The sequence below is a fragment of the Neolamprologus brichardi genome, chromosome 12 (genome assembly GCF_056152115.1).
Source record: "Neolamprologus brichardi isolate AB-2024 chromosome 12, ASM5615211v1, whole genome shotgun sequence".
In the NCBI taxonomy this organism is placed as follows: Eukaryota; Metazoa; Chordata; class Actinopteri; order Cichliformes; family Cichlidae; genus Neolamprologus; species Neolamprologus brichardi.
The window spans coordinates 34,789,803-34,815,039 of NC_142115.1; the positions used below are offsets into that span (position 1 = coordinate 34,789,803).

General features: G+C 39.7%; 2 protein-coding genes across 2 annotated transcripts; one reads left to right on the plus strand and one right to left on the minus strand.

Annotated features, from left to right (window-relative positions):
- Nucleotides 1-2,731: 2,731 nt before the first annotated feature.
- Nucleotides 2,732-15,608, minus strand: mrpl1 (mitochondrial ribosomal protein L1). Its single transcript, XM_006797708.3, has 9 exons — nt 15,302-15,608; nt 13,580-13,688; nt 13,099-13,366; nt 11,933-12,016; nt 11,500-11,571; nt 10,840-10,951; nt 10,065-10,165; nt 7,930-8,011; nt 2,732-2,883 (listed from the first exon to the last, which is right to left on the minus strand). Exons 1-9 carry the CDS (start codon nt 15,522-15,524, stop codon nt 2,783-2,785), a joined length of 1,152 nt encoding a protein of 383 aa, XP_006797771.2. The 5' UTR covers nt 15,525-15,608; the 3' UTR covers nt 2,732-2,782.
- A 1,700-nt stretch (nt 15,609-17,308) lies between these two features.
- Nucleotides 17,309-24,120, plus strand: LOC102794350 (uncharacterized). The gene is made up of 12 exons (XM_006797757.3): nt 17,309-17,445; nt 18,413-18,696; nt 18,777-18,938; nt 19,065-19,207; nt 19,377-19,551; nt 19,799-19,944; nt 20,120-20,216; nt 20,291-20,387; nt 21,073-21,493; nt 22,392-22,529; nt 23,320-23,443; nt 23,882-24,120. The coding sequence occupies exons 1-12, from the start codon at nt 17,369-17,371 to the stop codon at nt 24,025-24,027; spliced, it is 2,010 nt and encodes a 669-aa protein (XP_006797820.3). The 5' UTR covers nt 17,309-17,368; the 3' UTR covers nt 24,028-24,120.
- The last annotated feature ends 1,117 nt before the right edge of the window (nt 24,121-25,237 follow it).

The window sequence follows — 25,237 nt, forward strand, 5'->3', positions numbered from 1 at the left end:
ACTTACGGGAGATTTTGGACTGCACTGTTAGACTAAACTCTCCACCACTAGATAAAAGAACATCTTCTCTCCATTAAATTTCCAGAGACAAGATGGACTGAAGCTGTTCTGAAGCTCAGTATGATCTCTCACCAAAAAATAGTTAACCGGAAATAAGCCGCAAATCCTCCAACGGCTCACTGGAGGAGTTAACAAGCTAATGCTGCTGGTATTTCTGCAGAATAGAAAGAGCAAGAGCAGTTGCAGTTTTCTTCAGTCTTTGAGACATTTTAGTTTAGTTTGTTGATGTGAAATCACTTCCCAGCCTCTCTGTCCCCAAGAAGAACTCTTTCATCTCGGCGAGAGAAACAAAGGAAGTAAACATCTTTACAACAACAGCCAGATCACTATGAAAAACCACAGTTTACAGACAGACAGACACACCTGTGAGAGTCAAGCTGGCACCACAGCAGCATTACTGCATGTCAACAAGAAGCTCGTTAAAGGCGGTTTCATGACTTTTACTGTTTCCACAGTTTTTCATTGCTTCTTTCTATAGTCTGTTTCTTTTGCTCTCCACCACCAAATCCTATTAAATTAGTTGCAGCAGCAGCAGCAGCCTGATTCCCCCACAGGGACCAATAAAAATTCAAACTAATCTCAATCTCACTCTGAACGTCAACCTGCACAGCATCACAGGATTAATGTCTAATAGGCTGCTCTAATTCAACGCGCAGCTTGAAAGGATGACTCTACTCTTGCTGTGGTTTGGGACATAAAAGACATGGGGTACTTTCCCAAAGACATGCTAACATCTAAAGATGTTTTGAACCATAGAAATAATGTGCTGGGAGGGTTGAGAGTGCAAATCTTAGCTTCTGAATTGAGTTACTAAAACCCTGTTTTCACTTTAACCTTCAACTCACAGGTTTAACTTCAGGGTTATTTATTCATTCACAAACTTGAATTAATAAAGATAATATTCAATACAGAGAAACTGCAGCTGGAGGAGCTTAAACTGATGGATGAAAATTTATGGAAAATTGACCCCAATTTGCAATGTTTTGGGAGAAAAAAAATAAATGAATACATCCCAAGCATCCACAATACACACATAATCTAATGCAAGATTATACATGATGTGCAAGTACATGTGTACTATTAAAATCTGTGAACATTTTTTACTTCACTACTTTTTATATATTAGTGGGCTCATGTAAGAAAATCTAATTTCTCCCTCAGTGTCAGGTTGGCTTTATCTCCTGCAATGAGCTTCAACAGGTTGGAGGAAGACTTCCGTTTAATCCTGCAGGAGTCTGGAGTGCAAGCTATGTAAACACTGCCCCCTGCTGTTCAGCTGGTAGTATTACACGTGATTTTATACCAGTATATACCAGGGCTGTATCCCAATTCAGGGTCTGCAGCCTCTCAAAGACCACTAAGGCCGGAAGTGCGAGGCTTGTGAAATGGGACGGTCTAGCCTCCGTCGCGCTGTCCAGGTTGCCTAGCAACCATGATACAAACAGCTGGAAACGTGTCATACAGCTTTGTTTGACAGAAATGAAGGAGAAAATCTTTTGTTCATTTGTTTGTTTGTTTCTACATGAGCTTTGATCATTCTCTGATTAAGCTCAGCTATTGAACGGCGTATATTTTAAAGTAAAGGCTTTAAAACCAAGTTAGTACAAACGTCACTAATGTCACATGACTTTGCCGACATGTGGCCAACAGGAATGTTTTAATGTTCTTCGTTATTAAACATTTGCACATAAATAAGTGACATAATATTCAGTACTTACTTAAAGTTTACTCTTCAGGTGCCCCTCAACCGCCGTTTTTTTCGGCAAAATTATCCACACCCACCGCCGCGCTATGCATTCTGGGATATGTTGGGCCACGAAGTCTACACTGCCACGTCCTTAAAATTCAGGGAAATGAAGGACGCATTTGAGGGCCGCATTTCGAGCAGCCTTCGAATTGGGACAGCCTTCGTCGCGTTATTGAGATGTAATCGGCCTTAAAATGCGGCCTTTAAGGCTGCAGACCCTGAATTGGGATACAGGCCAGGATGACCCGGGATGAAAATTTGTGGTTGTGGACATGGGGCCCCTCACTTTGCATAACAACTTAATTATTTCCCCCAGTGACCCAGAACCTGATTTTTTTTGGATACCAACTTCTTAAATGTGTTTATTTGTCATTCTCAGGTAACATAAGAAAAATGAAGCCATTTGTATGTATTATATATGTATTTGTTTGAGTGGGGATTAGCTCAAACTTTTAAACATGTCGACAGCATAAATTGACTCATGATTGAAGCCTAATGACTTTACAACAAAACCGAAATCAATTAGTTAAAATCAGTAAATGCTTTATAGTTTATTGTATTTGAGGACATGTGGAGATTCAAGCATATAGAGATGTTTATACGTTTAAACGGATTTCAAAGCTTTTGTTAGCTGAAAAAATGATAATTAGCTTTCACTGACCATGTGGTCATACAACTATAAATAGAAAGAATAAAAAGATAAATTAAATAAATAATTCAGACAAAACCCCCTCAGACTGTTTCTGGACTTCCTGTCATTCTGTAAAACAATAAGACTACCGCTGATTTATGGGTTTTAGTTTGCCATGTTGTGTTATCATTAATAAACGTCACTTTCCTGTCTTGGTCACCTTTTACCTTTTGTCCCATTTTGCTCTCCTGGGATTTCCTTCTTCGAAAGAACGGATACCAAAACACACGAGCCACAGAACAAAAACTTTATTGACTACAATGCACATATACACAATCTGCACCTCACTCCTCCTTTTCTGGTGATTTCGGGAGAACATCTTCGCTCTTGAACCAAACAGCTTCACTGGTGTGACTGGCGATGATCGCTCGCTCAATGAAAGGTCCTGATACGGAAAGAGGAAAAGAAAGGAAGAAAAACGCTGTTGTCATAAAGAACGGCTCTTTTTAAGTGGAGGAGAAGCCAAACACAGACTGAAAACTGATATCTGCTTAATTGCAGGGCTGATGATCACCATCGACTGACAAATGATCCCCCTCCCCTTCTGCTGCAAGTGTTAATGACAACAGATTTGAAATTAATGAAGTCAAACACATCATAAAAGGAAGATATGGGGTGGAGGTGGGTTGCAAAGTGGCTTGCAGGTATATAGCAGACGTAGGAAGTCTAAAGGAGCTTAGATGGCAATGAAGCTCCCAGCAAAGAGTTGCTGTGTTGACATTAATGACAGAGGTGGTTGTGGTTATTGAGTCAGCAGAGTGTTCACGACTTCTTACGCACTCCGTGACTCTGCTTTGTAACTTTATGCAGTTTACATTTTGTGGCTGAGCTGCTGTGAATCCCAAATGTTTCCAGTTTGACATAATACCACATTGGTATGGGGCGATCGTGGCTCAAGAGTTGGGAGTTCGCCTTGTAATCGGAAGATTGGCGGTTCGAGCCCCGGCTTGGTCGGTGTCGGTCGTTGTGTCCTTGGGCGAGACACTTCACCCGTTGCCTACTGGTGGTGGTCAGAGGGCCCGGTGGCGCCAGTGTCCGGCAGCCTCGCCTCTGTCAGTGCGCCCCAGGGTGGCTGTGGCTACAATGTAGCTGCCATCACCAGTGTGTGAGTGGGTGGATGACTGGTTGTGTAAAGCGCTTTGGGGTCCTTAGGGACTAGTAAAGCGCTATATAAATACAGACCATTTATCTGGTGTTTATTTTAAATGTTTGGTTACTCTTTCGGATATTTCTTATGTTGCCATCTGCTATCTTATCTTCATCTTTCAAGTTTCCACGTCCTGTCTTGTTGCCATGATATGTAAAGCGCTATATAAATACAGGCCATTTACCATTTACATAGTTATCTTTGGCCTCAAAGCACTGATGATATCTGAGCTTCAGCAATGTATTTGTATTAATGTAATACAAATCCAAAAATAAATCCACAAATATCCCCACTGTCACAACGCAGCTACCGATAATACTGTTTACAGACTCCTGTTTGTCAGATTTACAGAATAAATTCACGCTTTTTTAATAAATAATTCACATTTAAAACATTTAAATTTACAAATGAAAAGTTCTGTTTCTCCAGGCAGAATCTCTGGATAACCTGGACTGACTCGTATTACTGAGACACTACAATCCTAAACCTGTTAATGGAAGCAGGATTAATGAAATACTTTGCGAGACGATAATTAGAAGATGAAAACAGCCCAAGCCTCACAGTGTTAAAATAATAAAAAAAGGAGTTTGATACAGATCAGGCTGAGCATCATTTTGCATTAAGTTATGTTAAACAGCTTCTTTCCATCTCGTCCTCTTTTCTCTGTCTTTGGCTTACAAACTCCCTGCAGTCTTATTTCTCACACGTATTTACTTTTAACTTACTTATGAATAGTTATTTCAGCACTGCGTCTCCCGTCGTCTCCCGTCCTCTGCATTTATATTATTTTTTATTAGCATATTACGTCTTTGGTCGTGAATAACTCCCATCAGCCCCTTGGGGGGAGGTGGTCTCTTCTTCATCCCCACACGCTGTATTTCCGCACTTCTCTCTCTGTTTTTAAGCACTTATCTGTGAAGTTTACTCTTGTTTTTGCCCACGCTGCTGCCATTAGCCTCTGTCTAAATGACTCTTAAAAACAGTAATGGAAATAGAGAAGCCAATTTAACAGTAAGTATTCCTGATATTCGCGTTTTCTGATGCTTCACTACTGGTTGCTAAGGTAATTAAATTCTGCCGCGGGGTCCTTGTGTGATTCTTGTCAGGGATTTGTAACGTTTGCTGGCACAAACTCAAAGACGCGTCTCTGCTGACGAGAGTTCAGCAGAGCCCAGGTGGCCCGGCTCGACGCAGCGCCTTCATCGCCAAATGAAGCACCGAGTGAGACATTTCACTCAACCGACGTTGCGTTGAGGATGCCGCGCGTAGCCGAGCGGGTTCGGCAGAGCATTAACGCTTCGAGGGTGAGCGGTGAAGACTCCCACAGGGATCGTCGTCAGGCTGAAACTGCACACGCTCAGGTTTACTGCGAGCACTATAAACAGAAGCATCTGCTGCGCGTGCAATCACACGGCTGCTGCCAGGAAACGGTGCGATGACCTCTGCCAGAAAAAGTCCCGTTTCTCTTCTTTTTGAGGTTTTGAAGGGTCAAAAACAAACAAACAAGCAACCGCTGGTGTCAGCCTCCTACTACATGCACATATGGTGTCAATTTCAAAATTCTATGCCATGTTATTATCAATTTATGGCAAGCTTCTCAGAGAACTTGACCCCTGACCTTTAACCTTGAGGTTGAGGTCACTGAGATTCAAACTCATCCCAGATTTTCAGTAGAAGCACGTACAGTTTCAATTTGAAAATTCTAGGTGACTTCACAAGATTTTCACAGAATTTGACCTCTGACCTTTGGGTCAAAGTCGCTGAGATTCGGACTCGTCCAAGGTTTTTAGCAGATGCACGTACGGGATCAACGAAGCTCCAACGTCGTTCTTATGTTATCACATTCACAAACTCAGGCGTCCATGTGGGGTGACGACATTACCCCATCAGCCTGAGGGATGAACGTCAGTTTGATTTCCATCATAACGAGCAACACAACCCTCTGGAGGCCGTTCCTTTTTAATATGTTGCATTCACGGAGCTCTCATTCTGCTTGTTTTTCCCGCATACGTTAAAACATGAAGCGATTTAATTTTTTTGTAAAATGAAACGATTGCAGGTATGATTGAAAACTGATATGCAGGACTGTGATGGCTGCATGCAACCACACAATTGAGATACTTTGGTAATATTCATTTGGTCTTTTGTCTTATGTTTACGTTAGGCTCTAAAGCTTCTGTGATCATAAGTTAACTAATTTGATATTTTGAGTTTACCTGTAATGCATGACAGCACTAAGCTATAGCCCAAATGGTGGCATAGACTTTGCTTTGCATTGTTTGTTATTTTATATAGATATATGTTATATTGATTATATTTCTGCTCTTTCTGAGCTACCTGACCTCCGCTCCAGTCCTTCCTGGTTTGGCTGAAAGAGGAGGTTGATGGTGGAGCTGGTTTAAATGCAGAAGCCAATAAAGTGGACTGGACCATCTATTGTGATCATGCAGGGGGGATGGGGTTCTTCTTGAATGATGGTTAGCTGTTATCTATTTAGTTTTCACCTTTGGTGTATATAATGGTTTATTCATTTGCTATATAACTGGAGCTGTTTCTCATTTGGGCAGGTCAGTTTGTTGAGTTATGTTTTTGTTAAGTGACTTTTGAGTAGCGTTCTGTTAAGTTAACCTCTTTTATGGGCCCACTTGGTTCTTAAAAACTTTATTTTTGATATTTTGAATTTTTGTAATCATCTTGTCCTTTTTGGGGGTATAATAAAACCCATTTTTTTGAAGATTACATTTGTGCCTGTGTGTTCCTGGCTGCTTGGATCATGACAAGGACCAAAGCAAACTTTCAAGACAATAACTCCATTCTATAATTTTATGAGAAGTATGAGGAAAAACAATAAACGATAAGAAAACCATTATTCTTTATTCTGCTGAAGAGACAAAGGTTTAGTGGTACTACGGTCTACACGAGAGAGATCGGAGTTTTCTATATGCACGGCTCCAGTTTAGATGGAGTCAGTGGTTTAAAGAGTCTTTTGTGAAAGCTCTGCAGTTTACTTCAGCGGGGAAAATGTTAATAACGTGGTATTTAGCAAGCTCAAAATTAGTTTTTAGATCGTTTAGGCCTTTCTCTCTAATGAGAATCCATTAGCTGATGATTACACTGCATCCTGTAAATCGAACAGAAAGTGGAGGAAAATGCAGAGAAATTACTGAACGAACTACAGCTTGATGGAAAAGCTGCTGACTCCTCTGCTTCTCTTCTTGATTAATAAGAAGAGAACTTGGACAAACGGCCATAATTTTTAACTCAGGGGTCATAGTTTTTGTTTTGGTTTAACATTACACCTCAACGTCACGTCATACACTTTTTACGCTGCAGTGTTACGGTATGAAAATAAGTGGAGCTCTCTTGAGGGAGTGATTGACACTCACGGGAAGAAGGCTCTGGGTTCAAAACTGGGTTTGCACTGTGATGGCTGATGAGCTGTGCAGGGTGTCACCTGTGACAGCTTAGACCCACCCACTGACCCCAAGAGAGATAAGCCCTTAAGAAAATGCATGGACGGACAGATGGACGGATACATACATACAGTTTTTCAGCCTTCATATCTTTGCACGTACAGGACATACCCAAATCAATTTTCAGGGCTGGAAAAAAAAAGGGATATATCATAGTTTCATAGCAAACTGCACAAGTTTAAAGTCTGTGCAGAGGAGCAGAAAACGTTGTGAAGCATAAATAAAGTTAATGTAAATGGGTTGAAACGCAGAGCAGAGAGGCCACAGGTTTGAGGGTCAGCCTGTTTTTTGTTGGGGGGTTTCCCACTGTGCATGGCGAGTCACCTCTTGAGAACATCGGTTCATTTTCAGTTAAACAAATGATTAAAATGATTCTTTTCTGCATCCCCGTGAATGCTGTTTAAAAGTAGTTTCCTCCCAGCTGTACTCCCTTAATGTGCTTTTCTTCTTTTTAATAGAGCACAGGAATGATTTCATTTTTCCAGGTAAACAAGTTTAAAACACTTGCCCTGAAAAGTGCAGCAGTAAGCCTGAAAACGCATCACAGAGAACACGTGGCTGGTGTGCTGCTAAACTTTTCCCTTCTCTCTGCATGAGTGGTGCTGCAGAGCCTGAAACTGAACTCGGGAGGGAAAGTAACATCATGCAGCAGATGAAAGCTGGTATGATTTAGAAGTTTTCTATCGCGTATTCAAGCAGACAAAAATAAATCAAAAGTTTGCTATTTTTTCCCTGCGAGCTATAAAAGCAGAGGTAGGGCTTGGGGAACTGTCGGAGGGTTTTTGCTGTTGGTTTGGGTGAACATACTTACCCAAGCTGGCTGGTCGGTGTGAACAAACATCAACCAGGATTGTCTGCAGGTTGGCGAAGATGTGCTCACTGGGCATGTCGAGCTAAGCAGAGGAGAGAAAAGAAAATATCTGAAACGTCTGATTATATTTACCATTTCTGAAATCCTCTGTATGTTCATACTGGTGCTGCATTTAAACAAAGAACTCCAGCATTTCAAGTTAATTTCACACATGTAGTGCACCCCTGAGCACTTCCTGGACTCACCTGACAGAAGTGCATGCAAGAGTTTAAATGTCTGACACAAGTTGGATCAGATAAGCCAAACTGTAACCTGCCAGAGCCCTAACCAGTGATGTCACACTGCAGCCTCCTGCTAATGCTATCCAGGCCGATCTCCAACCTTGACCCCACAGAGAACTGCAAAGCACATAGCCTGCATATAAAAGATGGACGTGGCAACTGTGACATCACCTGAGTTTGCATTTTGAAGCCTCAATGTTACTTTTTGGCCACCGCCATGTTGGATTTTTTCCCCTAATTTAGAAGAGTAGGTGGACAAGCTTGGTTAGCAAGCAGCCAATCACGTGTCAGATCATTTCATTTAGACTTTCTGACTCACTTTTGAAATTAGCGATTGTGACCATTGAAGAAACTTCTTTTCTTGTAGTTCTGTACCAGCTTCACTTTTCAGCCTCAGAGGCTGACAGTAGCTGTGTCCCAAAACGTCGGCTGCATCCTCTGGAGGCCGCATTTGAAGGCCGATTACGTCACAGCCAGGCGACGAAGGCTGTCCCAATTCGTCGACTTCTTCAAATGCGGCCGACAAATGCGTCCTTCATTTCCCCGAATTTGAAGGATGGGTCGGGTGTGTCCTTCGTGGCCCACCATATCCCAGAATTCATAGCGTGGCCCAGCCAAATTTCAGCTGCCAACAATGGCGGCCGCTACTAAGTTAAGTAAAATTAGTCTTATTAATCTTTCTGAGTTGCAAAATAAACTTTTAACATATTTTCAGGCGAGAAAGTAGCTGTGTAAATTACAAATATCTGCTTGGTTTATCAAGACATCGTATATTTGCAAAAGTGTGCCGACGTTTTCGGAGACGTCTGTTATCCACCCGCTCGATAGCAAGCCGGGGGGTTCAATGGTCACTCCAGCCGGCGAGAGCAGCGGACTCCCGGCTTCATCGTTTTCAGACCCCGGCTCTTTCGCTACTCAGGTTAAACATGATATAAATCACTCGGATAACTTAAAAATGTAATTGTTTGCCTTTTTCTGTGTTTTATTTGTTCCGGAGTAAATCGGTTTGGCTGAGATCAAAGTTATTAGATTAAATAAAACTTTATTAATCCATCAGGTGGGTTCCTCCGGGATTTTCACACAGCTGAATAAACGTCAAACAGAAAACTGATTAAACAGAAGTGTGAGACGGTCGAGAATTTACGCCAGTGTCCTGTTATATTTTAGATAGCAAGGAGCAGACTGCCGAGTTTATTAAACTCCACCGAGACAGCGGTGACACAAATCTGAAGGCTAGACCGTCCCATTTCACAACCTCGGCCTTCTCGGTCTTCGAAGGACCCGGCCCACGTAGACCGCGAAGGCCGGGTCCTCCGAAGGATGCAGCCGACGTTTTGGGACACAGCTAGTGTGAATGCAAAGCAGATCATTTCCTGCTGTGTCGCAACAAAGTTAAACTGTACCGACCCGACTGTCCTGCGTTTATGTGTGAAAATGTCCTGATATGCTGAGTGCTTATAAACGAACGAATGTGTGTTCTCTGCATTTTAAATTCATGCAGATGTGATAAAAATATATAGAACAGGAAAACACCAAGCCTGTAACCAGCTGATACTACTGTTTTATTTAAAAATGTACGCAGTAGAAGCACAAACACACACATAAAGCATTTCCTCCCTAAACACACTCCAACATTTCCCTCAACCTTCCTCAGGGCGCATCGATTTTATGTCTCCATCCTTGTGGGAATTTATGCTTTTTTAATCAGGACCTTTTTTTCCTTCGCTTTGAGCTCTAAAACTTGCAAAACTTAAAACTGCCTCATCGCTGAAAACTTCCTCTGTTGGTTTTGCCCACATTCACACAGCTCCTCCCATCAATGCACACTGCATGTACCGGTTTGTTATGACGTACCGTAGCTATCTGGGTCCTAACATAGCAGTCGCTCTCCACCATGTACTCGTGACCCGTTTTAAATAGCTCCAACATCTTGGGAACGTTGATGCCGACTGAGCCTGAGAGTAAAGGGAGAAAACGGGAGAGAGAATAAGTGATCAGCGCTCATTATCTCGTAACGCATTCACACTTTAGACATCCAGTTATGGCTGTCGTCTTCACTGGATTAAAACGATCGACTGCTGAATGTGAAACATTTGAACTAAAAATAAAATGTCACTGAAGCCACAACAGAATTTTGAAGTACAAATTAGAAATAATAGAATTTCCTGTCTGTTTACTTTGTTGAATAAAAGTAGGCATTAAAACTCCAGTAACTCTACAGACATTTAATTTTTCCTGATGTTTTTTCAGATATTCATATAATGTTAGAATGGTGGATGCTCATATTAGTGAATGTGTATAAATAGGCTGGGCTAGTTTCAGACTGCTTGAAATACACAGTATTCTTTCTACTCTTGGTTCTTTATGAAGACAGTTAAAGCACAAATTCCTAATTTGGTCACCTCGAGCCAAGAAACAGCCAATCAGCAGGACAGTTAAACGGCGAGGAGCTCAAACAGCTTGTTTCAATCAGAGGTTGGACTGAGATGCAGCATTAAGCACCAGTATATGATAAATAAGGATTATTTTGAACTATAGCAGACGACCAATTAAAAAAAATAAATAAAAAAGGTTCACCTTAACCTTCAACACGGCTGAAGGTAAAAACAACTCTTAACCTGCAGCTCACCTCTCTTGCTCTTTGGAAACTTCTTCCTCAATTTGTTTTTCAGTGGTACGAGTTTCGGCAGGATGTCGGGAACCGCCACATAGAAGTCTGCTGAAATCTCATCATCCAAGATCTTAAAAAAAGAATAAAACCACACGACAACAAATTAATTTAAACATTAAGTCAAAGGAGCTTGCAACGAAAAGCGTCTGGACTTCTTTAAGTTGCTTGAAGACGTTTCACCTCTCATCCGAGAAGCTTCTTCAGTTCTAAGGTCAAGGACTGAGAACCTTCACAGACAATTTAAACATTAAGACTCCTGCAGGTTTTGGTCCTCATCTACCCAAATCTGCTGCTATACTGGTGGTCTCCTGTTGTCTCATTACTGTTATCATAAGCTCTGTGCATAAACTGGACCCGTGGAGACTGAGATTTTCAGGCTGTGGACTGCCTGCCTGCAAAAGATGTGTGCTGTCGATTCTTTAAAAAGTCAGTTAACCACTGTACAAATCTGTACAGTGGGAGTTTTTAAATAATTTAACAGTCTGCCTCACAAACAAGTAAACAGCACAGAAATTTGGAGAGAAACAGAAAAGTAATACTTTTCAGTTTTCCCAAGAGGTTCTCCCGGTAAACTCGATCTGACCTCACGGGATGTGCCGTTTAGTTTAACCAACTCACCGGCTGTATGAGCTCCACTCCTCCAGCAAACACCGCTCCGTTCTCCCGAGCAACTGTGGCTTGATTAGCATCCTGCAGAGACACAACCAAAGACACCCGCGCCCATTTAAATCTGATTTGGGTGTGTCATCGTCTGGCAGACCCCGACGATGTCATTCATTATGGCCGTTAACACGCTCATCTAAGTTACAACCCACGGCCTGCGCAGCTTGACAGGAATATTAATCAAACCCTGCTCGTCGGGTTCTACGATAAAAAGCAGCCACGACCGAAGCACATTCATTACAGACAAACAGGGAGACAAATAAAAGGTGCTGCTGCTGCTGCTGCACATCTGAATCATGCACCGACAAAATTAAAACAATTCATCAACAACAGACACACAAATGGCTACGAAATGAAGATTCAGTGAGGCTAAAATAAAAGTTTTTACCTCTGTAAAAACTAAAACTCTGTTCATCTCTGCCTTGAAGGCGTGCGGTAAGTGCACAGTGCTGACGAAGGGGTCGACTTTTTTCTGCAAGGAGGAAAAACAGAGTAATTTATTATGAGTAACAACACCGGGTATGCTGCAGGAAAAGAGCAAAAAAATCTGGAAACAAATAAGGATGTCAATCACAGAGCAGGCCTTCATAATCAAGCATTAAAGTTATTCAGCCACCACTTTAATTTTTCATTTCTCTAGAGAGTTCATAATTCATAATGCATGGGAACATTCGTTCTGCAGAGACAGACAGCTAAGAGTAAGACAGAGTTTGTCTCCCGTGGACCCTCTGGACAGCACAGCAGCAGCTCTGCGATGTGTAAGAAAGAACGAAAAGAAGCACTCGTGAGGCTTTTATTCCTCTGTGTCGCGCTGTTTTCAGCAGATTAACTAAAACTGCTTGTGCTGCAAAGATTGATGTCATGAATAACCCTCAGATTGGTGGAAGCGAGGCGTGACAGTGACAGCCAGAATGGGAAAGCACCAAATAAATCCAAATAAGTCTGCCAAGTGTGACTGCTAAAATTTGTCTTCGGCACACACAAACACGCACAAACGCACACACTGGCAGATGATCAACTCTCATCAGGATGTTCTTTTCTATTCTGAGGTTCCAGCTTGATGATAAAAGGAAAAGCAGCCAGTGGTTTCTGGGACACTAAAAGGGTTTGATGGAACCAACGTGTGAATAGCAACAAAGTCAGAAAAGCAGGGAGCAGTTTGAAGCCATGATGTGAATCACCTTTACGTGCAGGTGTGTCCAAACCTTGCTGTGCTCAGAAGACTGGGCTCCAGCAATGTTAACATACATGGTAAGTGTCAAAGTGAACCAATTCTGTTCTGGAGAATTTATAGCACACGATGCAGCTGCTGTGTGTATTTTTGTGTTTGTTTATAGTAGTTATAATGTCTGCTGCCTTCTTGTCCAACATATTAATGAAAAACACTTCTCTAATCACTTCCACCTGGCAGAGAACACAATTAAAAAAATCTCCCCTAGTACCACAGTTAGCTGTCGTTGTCTTTGTGCCTCGGTTAAGGTGAATATAACCAAGTACTTTAACTGCATGCCATCCCTCATTCAACATGAGTTTCAGTGTTTTTGTCATTATTACCTTCTTCTCCAGCTTCATGTCCAGCTTCAGATCTATGTAAACCGGCTGATTGTGGGGAGTGAAGTCTAACGTCTGGAATTTCTTCAGCATGTCAATTGCCTCCGCTGGGTCATGCAGAGTCCGTGGGTAGTACCTCATAACATATACGTCATCCACAGGCGTCCATGCCGTCTTACCGAAAGGCTTATGTCTGTTTTTGTCATCGATGACCCTCTTCTCTTTCTTCACCTCCTTTTCTGCATCATCTTTTTTGTCTTTCTTTAGTGTCCTGGCAATCAAGAGGGGAGATGTTAACCTGAGAAATATCTGAGTCACCAGGTCAGCATCTAATTTCTCTCAATTTTATTGTTCATACGGAAAGGCACTAACCAGAAAACTGCTCTGAATGGGAAAAATGGGGTGAGTCAAGCAGAAAAAGCCCCCACCTTTAGAGCCAGTAAATCATTTCTGGGTGAAAAGCTTTAAAGGTCTGTAAACTCACTTGACAGCTGCAAAAGTTCTGACAGGTATATTCCTTGGTGCAGTCTGTGAGACACCTGAGTAAGCTGGACCGCTGGCACTCAGTAGCTGCCTTTGACATCCTGCTAAAACTGTGAAGACAGGCGAGGAAAAAAGCTTCATAAGGAGTTTAAACAAACAAACACATGCTGTTTTTTTCCTGTGGGACACAACATCAAACTGGACACCATAATTAAGAGAAACGCTCTGTGATTTTATAAAACATTTTTAATGAACTTTGCATAAACTAAATGCATCAAAGTATCTTTTTAGTTCCAGCACACAAGCTGATGATGAGCATCGGTGTTTAATGCTACCTAATTTAAGTATACCACTGTCTTTTGCATGACAAGCACTTCTCCCTGATGTGCATCTGCATCAGTGAGCTCATCAATTTATAAAACCATGGTTTACAGTCTCAGTCTTGTAAAAAAACTCTTCCACAAAGAATGAAACCCACAGTGATGGTGTAAGTTTTAGCAGTACCCATCATAAACTGTTTAAGTGAATCTAAATGTTTCTTTGAATGTTTTATTGATGCTGTGCTGCCAGGATGGAAGACATGTTTTATCATTAATATCAGCTTCATAAATAAAATGTAGAAGACTTTTGGGAGGACATTATTGAAATTATTTTATAATAACAAAAAGAGGTCAACTAAACATATATTTGTATGCTATTGCTAGTTTTCTGTATTGATGCTCTGCTCTCTTTTGTTTTTTAATTATTTTGGCAGTGACATGCTAAAGCTCTTTAGGATGGGTTAGCGAAATGGCAAAAGCTGTTGTGAAGTTATTAATCATTCTATTTTTTTAATGCCAGCCCTACTGTAAATGTCTTGTAACGCTGGCATCAATTAATCGGGAGAAGAACACTTTATTGAAAACCTGAAATATTAATGGATTCCTTGCAAGTTTTACTTGCAAAGTCATTAAGTGTTTATCTATTTGGAAATTCTTCTCAGTACAGTAAATGTGAAAATAAAAAGAAATTATACCTTCCAATACTAACCGATGGGAGTTTCTTAATGAAGTGGTGTAAGTTTTGGCTATGGCTCATGTATTTTCCAAACATATTCATTTTGGATGACTGTTACATTACATGCACTGGTTTTACTGGTCAGTCAGACCACTTACGATCAAATTAGGATAATTGACACAATTAAACGACTGTTGGGCGATATCATATTTAAAATCCAACATTTTAATTTACATCAGGCAAATCGTTGGTTTCAAGTAAATTATCACAAAAATTCGTTAATAATTTACATGATTTTTAATCCGGCATATGGCGACCCAAATTAACTCTTAAAATACGACTGCAATGACAGCTTCTGACCTGGTTGTTACCGCACATCACGGCTTGAAAGGAAACATAACATGAAAATCTAATTAATTTAAGAAGTATCTGGTCAATCAGAGCAATGCCGATTGAAAGTTTATCAAAAATTAAAATAAAATAAAATATTGTTGATTCGTGAGAAAATTAAGTGAAGACAAACAAGCTGATAATATGTTAAACAGTCAAACAGCAGGTTGGCCATTGGTTAGCTAACAGTGAAGCCAAAAGGCTACACACTCTCTGAATCGAGCCCAGATACAAAAGCGAGAGAACAGGAAAGGACAAACGCAGCCTATAAACACATGCCTTTATTTTTTTTTAATGTCATCTAAAAAGAATCCAATTTCTCAACAAAACAACTGACCTTTCCACACAGTACGCGTGCAGGTTGCCATGTCTGGGAATCGCGCTTGGCCGTGTGAAAACAGAGGTAGGGAATAAATGGTTCCGCCTCGGAAAGGATCAATTGTTAGTTGAAAAAACGGAAAAGTTTTAGTTCTGGTGCATATTCTGAAACCAAAAAATACATAAATAAAAATATAAACTACCTGACAACAGTCTGAGAGTTGTACATTTTCATTCGGCATATATTTATTTCATTAATATTTACTTATTATGATAAAAAACTAAACGAATGTAGAGACAGCTGTACTCTACTCGCTGCTATAGGAAGAAAATTGAGCATTATAAAAGTTTTTTAACTAAAACCTGGACGCCGAATTTTTAGGTTTCAAACCATCCTAGCTATGTATAAATTATCTAAGAGATGGTTTATCTTATTATCTCTATGCGACCATATTTTGGAGAAACGATACATGATAAATATTATACGACTTAATATGAAGGTCACTGAAAAAAACCAATAGGACTCCTGGGTGGATAACGAGAATTTCTTTTTTTTTTAATTCATACACATTGCGCAGGCGCGTAGTTTCCCGCCACTGTCCTGCCAGATATCTCTACACCATACCAGGACAAAGATAATTTTTCCCACTATTTACAGGTAATTAAGCGTTTGTTACTAACATTAATATAATCTATTAATAGAAAATCACGACTGTAGCCTGAGTTATTTTTCACTGAGCTTTAGCATGTGTCTACTGTAAAAAAGGGAGTGTAGCATGTTATCTAATTGTATTAGAATAACTTCTTTACTAGTTAGCGGTGGTAAAATAGCTCCTGCCAAAACAGTTGTGACTATTAGAAATATTGGCTCCAAATATTTTGTCTTTGTGTGTTTCTTAATATGGAAAAATGGCTTTGGCTGGATTTACCTGTGGAAGCTAGCATATATATAATTTCTTTCTGTAACACTGAATTAAATTGACATCTCAGATTTGGTTGATGATTCTATCATATGGAGTATGTCCTATGACCGCTGAAGTTAAAAACTGGTTTAGATAACCCATTTAGCTGCTCTGATGTATTTCAACATGGGTGTCAAGTTATAATATTGCTTATAGGATATTAGATATTAGATAAATTCAATAAAGTACAGTCATATCACCCTAATTGTAGGTAAATAGGAGACAGGGTACTTTATTGTCTATTATATCTAGAAGTAGCTTTTGTATTAATCTTACTTTGAATCATGTCCTTCTAATTTTAATCAGCCCATGACATTATTTGACATAAATATGTGTAATTTCCTGTTATTTGTGACCACTTAATAATTAACGTACTTCAGTAAATATGTCCTAATGAGCAAAACTGTCAGTCGTTTATTAAGCAACACAGCTGGTTTTCCTTCCCAACTAAGATTTCTTTGGGATTGCCATACACTTTGCTGTCCAGGAAAAACTTTGCTTACTAAAGAACATGCACTAAAATATCTAATATCGGAAAAGTATTTTTGTTGAGATTTGGCAAAAGATATTTTGAGATGATTGTTTTAGTCTCTCCACAGAGTCCATCAACAGCAGGAAGTTTTGTTCATCAGTGGCCAAATGTGGTGGTGACAGCATGCACTCAGTCAGTGTAAGTTTCTACAGTATAATAAGTGTCTACCACTAAAAAATAATGTTATTTAGTTCTTGTCCACTAACTTTGTGTTTTTTGAAGCATGAAAGGGTGAAGTTCATTCACAAATGCTTTGGTAATACACAATGAATAAAGTTTTTTTTAACGATTTCTTAGTAATGAATGGAAAAATGGATTTGTGTTTAGTTTTAGGTGAATTTATTATATCTGTCTTGAAAACAAACACACGTTGACCTTATGCTGCCATCTAGTGGCAGTTATTACAACAGTTTTTTAGCTGAGGATATGAAGTTTGATATTGTAAGCTGTCCACCATTTATGCAGTGAAGTAATTTTACTGTTGCAGGTTCATCTCATCCTGATGCTGATGAGGAAGACATGAATTGTGGACTATTCAAAGAAAGGAATAAAGGATAAAGGCTCCTGGTCTATAAACCATCAACATCACCTGATGAAAGTTGAGCATCTTGAAAGCATCAGAGCAGATAATTCATATGAAATGAACAAACATAGGACTTCTGCACTTAGGTAAGTGCAGTGACTAACTGTCCCGACCATATAGATTATCGAGAAAATAAAGTGAGGACAGATATTTCTTGAACAGATTTGAAACTTTTGATGTTAAAAGCATACCCTGTACATTGCTACAAGATGTCGTGTCTGAAAGTCTTTTAGGTTTTAGCTCGTGTTTCTCAGAAAGCTGGGAGTTTGAGGTAATGTTACTTATTAAGTGGCATAAAGAGCTTTGGACTGCAAAGCATCAGTGTCACTGCAACAGGAAGCTTCAGCCACATTTGGCTTTAAACTTTCTCTCTCAGGGGTCATTTAACATGTGAATACAGCCATAGTAAGTGACTGTAACTTATGTGAATGTCAGACTGGGATGACAAGGAGGATAAAAATTGGCTTGAAAGTAAAGAGTGGTTTACATTAGTGTTAATGGGTGCCAATTTTGTAACTTTCAGGCTTGTACAGCTGTCTGAAGTAGGGAAATAAATTAGAATAGCTTTGTTGTGAATTCAGCTGGATTAAAATACAGTTGATGTGAGCTAGAGTTTAATTGCAGAAAGAAAGAAACAGATGCAATGTTAGTTGCATGAGCTGCTTACACTAAACACATACTGGTTTTCTGTTGTTGTGAGGATCTTGTTTTCAGAAATAAATCCTCATCCACTCAGTTTTTGGTTCCTTTGGTAAGATTTGGCCTGGTTTGGTGGCAAAAGTTTGTCTCTGTTGGAAAAATCCTGACAATAAGTTTTGTGCCAGACTGACTCTCGTAACAATGTTAAAAGGCACTGATGAAAACAACATGATTCCTGAAATCAGGAACACAGGTGACATGCATGTTGTTTAGTTTCCGAACTTTTGATTGTCAGATCTTTTTATTGTGCTGCAAACAGAATATACCGTGTGATGATTATGAGCAGATTACAGAAGCATAAACTTGGTGTCAAAGTCCTAACTTGTGGCTGTCACGTCTGTTTCATGCTTCCAGAGACAACCTGGAGATGACCCAGAACTTCAGTCAAGAGAACTACAGAACTGGAGATCTGTCTTCTTCAGACGATGACTCGTTAAGCTTGTTGAAGGATCTTAGTCCCAGGCAAAACAAAGAAGTAGCTTGGGTTGTGCTCATAGCTGATTCAGATCCAGAAGCAGGGAACAAAGAGACAAAACAGAAAAGAGAGATGGAAATAAATCATCTTAAACCAACTGAACCTGTGACATCCAACTGTATCCAGTCTACATCAGGCTGCGGAGAAGCTTCATCACAAGCAGGTAATTACCGTCATTACGTTATGTCACATGTTTTAGCTTAATTTATGTTTACAAATCTGCTTTTAATTATCTTATTCAAGCAAAAGTCTCACGACGTATGAAAATTCCCTCCCAAAAATACCTTCACAAGAGAAATGCAATGGGAGAGACTCTGCTACACGCTGCATGCAAGAAAGGAGATCTCAGTCAAGTCAAAATGCTCATTCAAGCAGGAATCAGTGTCAACATGGAGGACTACGCAGGTGTGTCACAGCTCAATCACATCTGTACTCTGACAGCGTCATCCTCTGTGTGTTCCTTATGACGCAGTAATTAACCATCAAACACAAACTCCATTGTGATCACTAAATATTGACTTCAACTATCAGGATGGACGGCTCTTCACGAGGCGTCTGCTGTGGGTGATGAAGCGGTGGTGGAGCAACTGTTGAAGGCTGGAGCTGATGCTAATGTTAGAAGCTGTGATGGAGTGACACCTCTACATGATGCTGTTTTCAGTGGACACTATCAGGTGATGGACAAACTTTTAAGGTGCAGAAAATTGTTTTTTGTAACACTTTCCACATGTCCGTAGATGCAAAGTTTCACAAACTTTACAAACTTTGATTCATCTGTCATGCTGCATTAGATAGAATACACTTGAGAAATAGTTTGATGTGAAATTCATGTGTGCTGCGCAGGTAGTGAAGCTTCTCCTTCAGTCTGGAGCAAATGCCAGCGACAGGAACACTAGTGGCCTCAGTGCATTAGATATGGCAACGGAAGAACACATCAAAGAGCTGCTCAGGACTTTCCAGGTGTCTTCTGTTAATCACACAAAGTCCTATAATGCATCTTCAAAGCACGGAGAACCAGGTGAGCAACACCAGAGTGTCTTATGTAGTATTTACGTCACTGCCGTGCAGCAATAGTAGATACAAAACCCATGTTCTTGTCTTGCAGGCTGGGTTGTTGTTATGGTGAAGGGAATATCACTGAGCTGCTTTTAGAGCTGGAGATGAAAACTAATAGATTAACTAATAGAATCTAAACCATAGGACACAGGTGCTGAGTGGCTGGATGAGCAGTAGAGAAATGAAATCTGAATGTTGGATTGTTTCAGGTGCCACGTCCTCAGAGCCTCGCTGCCAGAGCAGTCGTAACTGCAGTGAAACATCCAACCTACAGTGGAGGGATTCAGGTGATAAAGGCGGAGCCAGGGGGCCCAGAGATTTTGAGCTGAGACAGAAAGATGCCACCACTCATAATGTAAGAGCGTGTTACACTTTCAGTAGCTCTTTCTATTGATTATTGGACAAAAACAGTTCTTTCAAGCATTCAATAGGCCTATTTAACAAATTACATGTATTATCACTTTATTGAAAGGTTCACAGGTGTGACTATTTTGATGCGATAATCTGTCTCTTATTTTTTTATTATATAGCCGAGTCATTCAGAGGCAATAACAGTGATTTTGGAGGAGGTCAGAAGGAAACAAATAGAAATGTCAACTTGGCCTCTGACAAGTCTGAATGATGCAGGTAAAAGCTGCGTTAAAAGACAACCAGAAAGATACTAAGCGTGTTTTATTGACCATATTTGTGCTTTTTTACAGACAGATATCATACAGCTCTAACGGAGATCCAGAGTGTGCTGATTGAGGCGCTCGCCAAGCAGCAGTCAGAGAAGGAAAATCTTGCCCGAAAATATCGGTCAGTACAGGAACTGCTCTCATCTTTGGCCTAAACGAAACTTTGTGAGAAAGCACCTTGCTTTTTCAGACTTTCAGGACATATCTACATTAACCGAACAGTAATTGTGTACTGTTTTCAACAGAGAATTATTTAAACGATATTTCCTAAAGTGAGCAAAGAGTTTGGCAATGTCATTCATTTGTTTTCAGTAAGTAGTGCCTCCACCACAATAAGAGTTGGCTGGAATGGTGGTGAAAGTGAGATATTTAAAGTCTTTCCTCAATTTTGATAGAAGTGTGACCTGTTTTACCTCTGGTTGTTTAAACCACGCAACTAAAGTGAAACTAAGTTACATCAATATATTTTATTAGGGGAAACTTAACAATGGCTGATGATCTTGTGTTGACTTTTATTTAATTAAAATTTGAATCAGATTCTTTTTTTTTTCATGACTGATAAAATGGGTCATGATAGATGAAGTTTAAGAACCACTGGATTAATAGCTAACTCTGTTGCCTTCTTGTGTTAAATAAAAAGAATTACATGATATTTCATTGTCACCGGCCCAACAGCAGTAGAAACTAAATAAAGGTATTAATTATTATTATAAAGGTGCTTCGGTTTATTGCTGTGATGGTTTTTAATGAATCTATTCTGGTCTTTACTTCAAGTGTAACACTCTTCTTTGATTTTCTTGGTGTAGGAGTGTGCCTGACTGCCTTCGTCACTGTTTGCTAAAAAGTCAGATCTCACCCCTTGCTTCATGCCAGAGAACCTTGATAGAGATACTCCAGAAGCAAATGTATTTGGTGGAAATGTACATTACCACGAGAGACAAACTTTCACTGGATTCTTCAAAACCCAGAGAAACACGAGGATATAATCAATGTAGTCATAAAGCACCTACACCTGCTAACCTGTTAAAGTCGACCAGATGCGACCAGTCAGCCAGTAGCTGTCCAGACACTCCACAACCAGGAATTGCTTTAGAGCATTTCAGTATAATGACCAGACGAAAAAATGCTTTGATTCAGAACAGAGCCGTGGACAACAGCAGACGTCTCTCTGTGCTCATACAGAGGGGAATCATCTCACCTGGAAGTGCCCTACAGCTGCTGTTGAAGGTCAGCAAAAAGTCTTACTGTTTTTTATCATGTGACCATGTGAACCTTTTAATAACAGAGTAATGACTGGCTGCTATTCTGCAATTTACATATCAATATGTAGTTTCTTTTACCAATTCATTGGTTACTCCCACCATGTGTGAACATACAAACTGTTATACTGGTATCATAGTCTTTTTGTTATTATAAAACATAAATACATAACATAAAGGATCCATAGTCAGGATTGCAGATTTTGTTTGTCTATTGGAGAAGACATATCAAAGAGGGAAAATCTGAACAACTTCATTTTCTTAATTTCTGGAGATTTTTTGTGGCGTTACTACTTTAATATAGGGTTGAAATATCTGCATTTATGTAAAGAAAAAACATCAGACACCAGGTGGTGGTGTTACTCGTATAGTTGTGGTGCAAATAAAAGAAAAAAATATTGACAAGATTATTGAAATGAAAAAATTTGTTTTCAATTTTTTTATTAAAAGACTTGATTGATAACTAAGTTGGGTACGAAATGTTTGATAACAGACAAATACACATTGTCGGGATTTGTGCAGGTCAGGACTGTAAAAACCATTGTTGAACAGGCAGTGTTCAAGAAGCGTAGTTAACGTAGTTGTCAGTGAGGCTAAGTCTCCAAACTCAGGGTGCTGGTTTAGCTCAGTGCGTTCAGCAGGTGACCACATGCCATATGGCAGCTGGCCTGGATTCAAGTCTGACCTGTGGCCCTTTACCGCATGTCTTTTCTCTCTCTGTTAACTGATACTTGAGATTGAAAAAAACATGGTCAGCCAAGGTGGCAATCCTTGTGTTCTTGATATAGGAAGGAATGTATTCCCTGTATCCTTGAAATCTGCAACTGCATCGACAGTGAATTTTAAAACAATCTTACTTTTTTCAGGGTCACAGTCACTTTGCTAATGTGCTGGCCGATGGCTCCATTCTGAGTAAAGGAAAGGTGCACTTGGCTCCCGAATGCTGGCTCAAGTCGATTCTTGGGAAAAACATCCCAGTCAGCTCAGCATATGCCTGGGACAAGGTTCGATACCCGCTCACGTTATCAAAAAAATAATGAATCTCTTGTAGTAGGTCACACAAGAAACCTGAGGTGATTTTCAGATAGAGCAGCCAGCATGAGGGAAAAATGAATCAGTTCATTACTATCAGACCACTCCTGCGGGTCCTTATGAAGAAGAAAAAGAAACAGAAAATAATTCATAAGTTCATAAGAAAGAAAACTGCTTCCTTTTTCATTGTGCATCTTTATACTGTAATTTGTAGCTTGTGTTGTTTGAATTACCCGAATATGTTGCTGAAATGTGAGTTGTATGTTCTTAAAGTATTTATAGAGCACAAGTTGTCTTTTCTATAATATTTGATACATCTGCTTAACAAATATTTTCATCTACAAATAAATAATGACCATAAAAAATGTGATTTAGATTCAGGTAGCAGAGGAGTATGAGCAGTAGAGCAACTGTGCTCTTGTTAATTTGTTCAGCACATGGAGTAAAGTAACTAAGTAAAATATTATTTGAATTGAATTGAATAAGCGGAAGCGACTGGATGGATTAAATAAATTCAACTTGTTGAAAGAAAAATTAAAATTTTCTTCACATATATGGTAAAAAAAATACTGTTATTATCACACATGAAATTTCGCTGGATGTAGACTTATTTTTCCTCTGTAGGCTATAAATTATATAGTGTTTGTTGTAGAGCGGTGTTCAAAACTCAGGTTCCACATATCCTACAAATACTCATTTCTAGACATGGATTTTACTGGTTAGATATTTGTGAACTCTGAACATTTTCTATAATTTCCCCAGGTGACATTCGGAGGCAGACCTTTGTCTTTTTACTTACTGAACATGGAGGGTGATGAAAACACGCCACAAAGGTGTCTTGAGGAAAACCGCACAGGCAGTTCTTCTAAAGAGCTGATAACTACTGGTATGTTCATGTCTGCTGACAAGTGTAGCCCCAACATCAGATCCAACACTTCCTGCCATGTTTACAGTCAGGTCCCTGCAGCAGGTGGAGAACTAGTTCATGTGGCAATGCTGCAAACCAAAAAAACATGGTGCGCTGCGGTTGAAGACAAAGGAGTTCACCTGCAGAATGACAGACTTATTGGAGAGACTGCTGACTCTATTTCTTTATTTGTTTGCCAAAATGTATTCAGTAAATAAAGGATTTACAGCGGAGCACTTTGTAAACTGTTCACCACTTTGGAAAATCCTTGAAAACACTACTATGACATTTCTTTTAAGGCTACTCAAACAAACAAAGAGGACACAAAGGCAGCTGATAAAGCCTAGGTATCAGTTTGTCACAGCATTTTTAAGCTATATTGTAGTTCTTTTATTGTATTGTCTTTTAATTACGCAGGAACAGACAGCTTGAACCATCACATGAAGATCAAGATTATCCATTTGGTGAACGATGAAGAGCTGCTGCCAAATGCTGTAATGGACATGTACTGGGACAAGCTCATAAAGGAAGACTACTCCGAGTCTCAAGACTGGGCAAGTTAATTATTGTAACTTGCTCTACTCATATTTTGACTGTTCTGCTTAGTTATTTTAGGATCATTTGCATTTACTGTACTTTTTCCTATACTCACATATATATATACGTCTATGTCTATATATTTATTTTTTCTTTTTTATTTCTTTTTGAGTTTTGCTAAAATAAAACTTGCTGTAACTTCTCCTTCAAACACAGTCCAAAGTGGTTTATTATTTAACCTGAAGAACAAAGACATTTATCTTCTGCCACTATCAGTAAAACACAAACCACATTTTTCTTTTTAGATGATTTTTTGGCATCTTATCAGAAAGCTAGAGTGCAGGGATTGCAGTAAATATTAAGGATAAAGATACAACAAAGTCTTGATACCACACCACATCTTATTGACTTGCTGCTTTGGTTCAAACGAAGGTGACATCAGGTGCACTGGAGAGGCAACAACAACAACTGGGTTTTATAGATGGTGGCTACACAGCATTAATCTCTCTTTATCTGTGCTGACTGATTCTTCTCAACTTTTGTTTTTAGCCCTCAGATGTAAAAAGCTGATGATGTATGGTTGTCTCCTTGCCAAGCGGGCAGTGTGACCTTGACCTCAAGGTCAGACTAAGTTTTCTAGAAATCTTGCAAATGCAAGAATTTGAGAACAAGGTGATGTAGAATTTTAAAATTGCCATACATGCCTACTAGGAGGCTGAGGAGTAGCACTGGGGGTCCCTGTTGCCACTGATAGCATGAGACGGTACCTGTAGCCCATTCAGGCTGCACAGGGAGTCCAGCTTCTACAGGATCCAGACGGGTTGCTGCGTCTTTCAGCATAATCTCAAGAGTGTGGAGAAGTTGCCAGGACATGGACCATTTCATGATGAAGTACTCACTAACCACTAACACTTAAAGAGTTTCCTCTTTAATTTCTTTGTTTTTTCTGTCCAATTTAGGGTTTCACTAACTCAGAGAACATTAAATGAGCTCAGAGGTCAGATTTACCTTTAATCTAATACAATATTCAGGTTGTTACACTTGTACATTTGTGACTCCACAACAGGACAGAATTTGTGATTTTTTTTCTGGCAAATTACCAATTAACTTTGTAATCTCAGGGAATATCTATTTTTATTTTTATTTTTTTAATGTAGAGATTTTTCTCATTTATTGACCACTTTAATCTCATAGAATATCCAGATGTCCTTTGTCATAAAATCAGAAATTCAGATT

Bases quoted from the DNA above. Each gene is read 5' to 3' on its own strand.
- LOC102794350 (XM_006797757.3), top strand. From the start codon at position 17,369: ATGAAAGTTGAGCATCTTGAAAGCATCAGAGCAGATAATTCATATGAA. The intron at 20,388-21,072 runs GTCAGTACAGGA...TTCTTGGTGTAG, and splicing joins AATCTTGCCCGAAAATATCG to GAGTGTGCCTGACTGCCTTC. The intron at 23,444-23,881 runs GTATGTTCATGT...TTAATTACGCAG, and splicing joins TAAAGAGCTGATAACTACTG to GAACAGACAGCTTGAACCAT.
- mrpl1 (XM_006797708.3), bottom strand. From the start codon at position 15,524: ATGCCGAATGAAAATGTACAACTCTCAGACTGTTGTCAGGTAGTTTAT. The intron at 13,367-13,579 runs GTGAGTTTACAG...CTTGATTGCCAG, and splicing joins AGAACTTTTGCAGCTGTCAA to GACACTAAAGAAAGACAAAA. The intron at 8,012-10,064 runs GTACGTCATAAC...TCCTCTGCTTAG, and splicing joins TTAGGACCCAGATAGCTACG to CTCGACATGCCCAGTGAGCA.